Here is a 5,983-nt window from a genome sequence, read left to right as displayed (position 1 = left end):
ATCCTATTCGGCCGACATCTTCCTAGAAAGGGGAGGGAACATGAGCTATGCTGAGCTGGGGCGGGAGTTAGCCAGGCTGGGGGGGGGGGCCCTCACCCACGCGCGGTACCACCCCCGTGGCATAGAGTGGCGGGCCAGGGGCGGGCTCAGCAGGCGCGCACGTCTCCCAGCAGGCCCTGGGCTCGGGCTCCCGTTGCCCGACGCCCTCCAGCTGCGGGCGCACCACAGCGCAAGTGAGCATTGTGTCCGCGCCAAGACCCGGAAGCTCGCCTCCCCCGCCCTCCGGCCCATCACGACCACGCCCCCGCGCCTCTGCGTGCCACGTCACCGCTTACGGTACTTCCGGAGACGCAGCGGGCGATGACGTAAGGGACGTGCCCTCTATATGAGGTTGGGGAGCGCCCCAGTCGGCCTTTTCCGCCCGCTCCCCCCTCCCCTTGAGCGCTGCTTCGGCTGCACCGCGCTCGTTCGGAGCTCCGAGGCCAGCGCCGCTGTACCCAGCCACCGTCATGATCATCTACCGGGACATCATCAGCCGTGAGTTGCGGTCGTAGTGTCTCCCGCGGGCCCGGATGCGGGTGGGCTCGGAGAGGTCGAGGGCCGGGGCGCGTGCCTAGGTCGCGAGCGCCGAGCCTGATTCAGGAGCCGCCGCGTGCGCCCAGCCGGCCGGCGGGCGCGGTAAATGGCGGGCCATTGCCGGGTGACCCGCTGCTCTCTGTCCCCCAAATAGGTGACGAGCTGTTCTCCGACATCTACAAGATCCGGGAGATCGCGAACGGGCTGTGCCTCGAGGTGGAGGGCAAGGTGAGCCGCCGTGGGGAAGGCCGGCCAGCTGGCTCGGGTTGCGGCTCCCCGCCCGGGCTGGTGCAATCCTCCCAGCCGCCTCCAGGCGGAGGACACGCTCCTTCCGGCCTTGGGTTTTTCTAGAAAAGTGGAGGCGGAGCCGAGCCTGGAAATAAATAGGTCCGTGAACTCGGCGCCTGTCCTCCCTCCGAGCGATCCGGGACACACTGTCTCTGTTGGAGGATATGTTTGTACTGTCCTCACTTAACCCGTAGCCAGACAAGAGAGCCAGTAACTCGAACCAGCTTCCCAGCAGTTCTTGTTGAGATAAGCAGTTTTAGGAAATTGACATCGTTGGTGGGGTGTAAAAGGCATTTTAGAAGTGGTTTTTCTTTTGCAACTGAATTACGTTTTCTTAATGTAGATGGTCAGCAGGACAGAGGGTAGCATCGATGACTCGCTCATTGGTGGAAATGCTTCCGCTGAAGGCCCGGAGGGCGAAGGAACCGAAAGCACAGTAGTCACCGGTGTTGACATTGTTATGAACCATCACTTACAGGAAACTAGCTTCACAAAAGAGGCCTACAAGAAGTACATCAAAGATTACATGAAATCGTAAGTGACAAGAACAGGCTGACGGTGTCTAAGGTCTTAGACTGATACCTGTGGCAGGGCCTTTTATTATGTAAGGGTGGTTGCTTTTCAGTAGTGAGCATACTGGGTTAAGCAGTCCTGTTTTGACCTTAAAAAAAGAGACAGTACCTTGAAAACAGTTAATATGTTTGGAATTAAACGTTTCTAGAAATGTCCCTGTGTTCTTATTTCTGCTAACAGCTAGTTGCCCTTTTGCATAATACAGGATTTTTCTTTTGCTCTTGGGGCTTGAAGTCTTTGTGCTTCCTGAAAAAGGATTTTGCTCAAAGTTCAATACTTTAATGGCCTGTTTAAAAATTACTTTTTTTAGACTCAAAGGCAAACTTGAAGAACAGAAACCAGACAGAGTAAAGCCCTTTATGACTGGGGCTGCAGAACAAATCAAGCACATCCTTGCAAATTTCAATAACTACCAGGTAACTATAGACTTGAAAGGTTATATGACCTTAACCTCAGGAACAAAAGATGGGTTTCTTTATCATTGTTCTGTAATTAAATTATGGCTGTGATTCAGAGACCCTGCTTATAGTCCAGGTGTAGAAAGTAAGTAGCCTGTGTTCTGGTTCCAATGGATTCGTGTTTTGTTTTTATTGAAGTCATTCCCACTGGCTTCTCAATTGACACTTGTCAGACCTTCCTGACTTTGTGTGCTTCTGAGAAGTCTTTCGGTATTCTGACTTCCTGATACATTAGTGTTTTTCAGCCCTGCTTTTGAAGAGCTTCTGACAGCTCACTGGCTCTCCAGAGCTTTGTACTTTTCAGGCGTATTTTGGCTGAATATTTACTGTTGGCTCCATGTCCCCAGTACTTCTATCTGAACAGTCATCTAGGGTTTGGAATTTTATGGCGTTTCTGAGTCAGCCAAAGTGCCTTGTTCTGGAACAGTTCTGAATCTCCCTTTTATAGTCTGCTTTGATATAGTACATCTCTGCATATATGTGATAGCCTAATTCTGGGTATTTGTTGTTTCTTAAGTTTTTTATTGGTGAAAACATGAATCCAGATGGCATGGTTGCTCTCCTGGACTACCGTGAGGATGGTGTGACTCCATATATGATTTTCTTTAAGGATGGTTTAGAAATGGAAAAATGTGTAAGTATGTGTTGAAATTTCTAATGTAGACATGGATATATTTTGCATGTGATTCTTTGCCTGCTAATAGTTGACATGGTTGTACAACCTTTTAACTAGTGAGATAGACTTTATCTTTGAGAGGATTTTATCCTTAAGAGGATTGTTAGCCTCTAATAAATAGCTTAGGAGCGGAACAGATGAAAACTGAGTGAATTTTAGGAAGAATGAATGTCTGTTTTGCAAGGACCATTTGGAGGCTGTACAAAACAAAGGTCCCAGCTTTTGTAGGCTTCCATGTAAATTAGGTAGGAGATAAGCTTAGGGCTGTACTGAAAGGTAGTGAGAGGACAAGTTCAGACCTGATAGTACAGGATTACTTGTCCAAAGAGGGTGTTCAGGCAGTGTCTGGGTATTCCTTGATGCAGTGCTAAGTTGGAATTTTGCAGGTTAGACTTTGGCAAGTACCTCTGACTTAGTAGAGATATCTGCATCCACTGATAGACCTTGAACAATTTGTGGTTGTTCTTCAGGTTTGCACTAGGATGCAAAAGAAAATACTCCCTGCGCTTTCTGTCTGTCTTTGTGGCTGTCCAGATTGAATTGGGGAGTACATTTATGTAATACAAAAGTTGCCTATGCAAAATGGGAAAAGATCTTAATGCAGTCTCCTTGTTTTACAGTAACAAATTGGACAATTTGGATCTGTCACCTTGTCATCACAATTGGCTGCTGCTTGTCATCCATACAACACCAGGACTTAAGACAAATGGGACTGATGTCATCTTGAGCTCTTTTATTTTGACCGTGATTTATTTGGAGTGGAAGCATTGTTTTTTAAGAAAAACATGTCGTGTAGGTTGTCTAAAAATAAAGTGCATTTGAATTCATTTGAGACTGCCTCTTAGTTTAACATTATGCTTAAATCTGTTCTTTAGTTGCTGGTGAGAAGCTAGAACCTGGTGGTAGAGCACCACTTGAAAGCTAAGACTGTCTTCAGTGCTGCTGCAGTGGAAACTAAGAGACTGGAGTATGAAAGAGCAAGAATCAGTTATGTTCTGAGTGGCAGTAAAGGGAAGGCCCATGATCATGGCAGTGTCATTGAAGTGGAACCTCCTGCATTTCAACACCTGCAGTGGAAGCAATTACCAAAAGAATAAAAAGACCAACTCAGTTGGAACAAAGTATTATCAGCTTATTTAACAAGTAGAGCCAAGTCTCCTGGGATGAAGGTGGGGTTGGCAAACAGGCCTACAGGCCCCTAGAGTTGTATGGAAACATTTTGGAGCGGGCCATGAGGTGATGGTCATTTTGAAATGATTGGAGAAAAGATGAGAAGAATACCTTATGGGATGTGAGACATTCGTCCAGTTTGTTGGAATACTGCTATGTTGAATTATGGTTTGAATTCCCACTGCAAAGGTGAAAGACTTGTCAGGCAGTTGGGCCTACTGGTCATAAGATGACTGTAAGGCAGCCTTTAGGAAGAATGCCAGCCCATACATACTTCAAAGGACGAAATTAGAATGTCAGTAGCTTTGAGTTGATAATGAGAAGTATTGAGACTCCCTTAGCACTCTTACCTGGTTAATTATGTGGCTTCAAAAGAAGCTGAAAAGCCAGTGACAATTCTGTTCATTTGAACATGAATCCAGTATCTGTTCTGAAGTTCAAAATGTCCTAAGTTTAAGGGAGTTGCCAGTGCTATCCAGTGGCTGGTGAAGCCCAAATACTGGGCACTTGTGATGAATGACAGAAATGAAGTGGAAAGTGCTGTTGTGATCTAGGATCCCCCCTACACACACACCTTGCAGTATAATGTTTTAAGCCATTGTTAGGCTGTAAAAACCAGTATAGACCTGATTTGGAAGGATCTTGAAGTAACCTGAAACCCATTTTTGAGCTAGCTCTGAAAAAGTGAAAGCAAATAGAGTGAAGGCTTTGTAAAGGAGGCAGCTTGGCTCCACAGCTCCAAATTCTTAAAAAGAAATAGTCTGTGGTGTTCATACAGGTATAGTCTGGACTTTAAAAAAAGATTTAAAGTTCTGTGTGTATTTACATGGAAGTGGCTATGAGCTACCCACATGAAGGCTGGGACCTCTGCAAGAGTACTCTGCTCTTTGTTGAGCCATCTTTCCAGCGTATAGTTTCGGGGTGTGGGGGTGTGTTTTTTTGGTTTTTTTTTTTTTTTTTTTGAGACGGTCTCCCTGTGGCCCCAGCTGGCTTGGAACTTGCTGTGTAGACCAGGCTAGCCTTGAAGTCACAGAGATCCATCTGCCTCTGGGATTAAAGGCATGGATGAGCCACCATGCCTGGCCTCCAGCCCATAGTGCTAAAAAAATTTTTTGAGACAGGTTCATATGTAGCCTAGGCTGGCCACAAACTCATGTAGGTAAGGGTGACTTTGAGTTGTTAATCTTCCTCTACTACCTGCTGGAGTAATAGGTATGTACCACTATGCCTACTTTTATTTGGCCCTGGAAATTAGGGCTTTGTACACTGCCTAGAAAACAGCACCAACATGTTTCCAATCCTTGGGTTTTAGGGGGAGGGGGTTGTTACTTTTTTTGAGACAGTCTTATAGCCCAAGCTATCTTATAGACAGGGTGAGGTGCCATTTTGCCTTTGATACTGAGCTAGATTGTTCACATGTAGCTTGTGAGCCCTGGGCTTTGCATGTGTGGAGAACAATGGAACAGGAGATACTTGAAAGTGGTGTTGATTATAAAAGCTATTTGAAGATGGATTCGAAAGGGTGGCTATCGGGGGGCACAGCCATTCAGGCCAAGAGATGTGCACCATGTAAAATGTCCTTGGACATGTTTTGGAAACAAGATGACCCCAGAAGACTAAAAGAATGACTTAAGGTAGAAAAGCAGTTGCACAGTCAAGTGATCTCACTTAAATTTTTCAAGAAATCATTTGGGCTTCTGGATAGGTGACGAGATGGTGGTGATAGCAGTAAGGTGGCAGGAAGTAGAAAGGGAGACACTAGGCTGTGCTAGTGTATTAGGTGAGAATGAAGGTGATGCCAAGTGTTTGGGCCTGAACCTCTAGAACAAGGATGCTAATGGGTGAGCAGGTTGAAGGGAGATTTGAGTTTGGTTTTGGACAGGTTCCCAATACTAATTCTTTACTCAAGTGAATTGGACAGGTTTGTAATGGCACATTTCTATAATCCCAGTACTTGGAATGCAGAGGCAGGATCACAAGCCTGGGTTATAAAAATACAAGACTTCGAGGTCTGTTGGATCTACATGGTTCCAGGCCAGCTCTGGCTACAGAGAGACCCTGTCTCAAAAAACCAAACATAGAGGCTGGGTGTGGTAGCTCACACCTTTAATCTCAGCACTTGGGAGGCAGAGACAGGAGGCAGATCTCCCAAGATCAAGGCCAACCTGATCTACAGAGGGAATTCCGGGGCAGGGAGACAGATTTCTAATCCAAGCTAGAGAATCAGTATAGATAATAGGAA

General features: G+C 46.3%; 1 protein-coding gene and 1 non-coding gene across 2 annotated transcripts; both read left to right on the top strand.

Annotated features, from left to right (window-relative positions):
• Positions 1 to 345: 345 nt before the first annotated feature.
• On the top strand, positions 346 to 3,398 carry Tpt1 (tumor protein, translationally-controlled 1). Its single transcript, XM_008827730.2, has 6 exons — positions 346 to 537; positions 731 to 804; positions 1,208 to 1,398; positions 1,748 to 1,853; positions 2,413 to 2,529; positions 3,192 to 3,398. Exons 1-6 carry the CDS (start codon positions 510 to 512, stop codon positions 3,192 to 3,194), a joined length of 519 nt encoding a protein of 172 aa, XP_008825952.1. The 5' UTR covers positions 346 to 509; the 3' UTR covers positions 3,195 to 3,398.
• On the top strand, positions 2,997 to 3,126 carry LOC115069344. The gene has a single exon (XR_003848622.1). It is a non-coding gene; the product is annotated as a small nucleolar RNA SNORA31 (small nucleolar RNA).
• Positions 3,399 to 5,983: the final 2,585 nt, after the last annotated feature.

The sequence above is a fragment of the Nannospalax galili genome, unplaced genomic scaffold, assembly GCF_000622305.1.
Source record: "Nannospalax galili isolate Female #2095 unplaced genomic scaffold, S.galili_v1.0 scaffold430, whole genome shotgun sequence".
Taxonomy (NCBI): Eukaryota; Metazoa; Chordata; class Mammalia; order Rodentia; family Spalacidae; genus Nannospalax; species Nannospalax galili.
This window is presented reverse-complemented; position numbering and strand designations above follow the sequence as displayed.

Bases quoted from the DNA above. Each gene is read 5' to 3' on its own strand.
- Tpt1 (XM_008827730.2), top strand. From the start codon at position 510: ATGATCATCTACCGGGACATCATCAGCC. The intron at 805-1,207 runs GTGAGCCGCCGT...TTCTTAATGTAG, and splicing joins GCCTCGAGGTGGAGGGCAAG to ATGGTCAGCAGGACAGAGGG. The intron at 1,399-1,747 runs GTAAGTGACAAG...TACTTTTTTTAG, and splicing joins ATCAAAGATTACATGAAATC to ACTCAAAGGCAAACTTGAAG.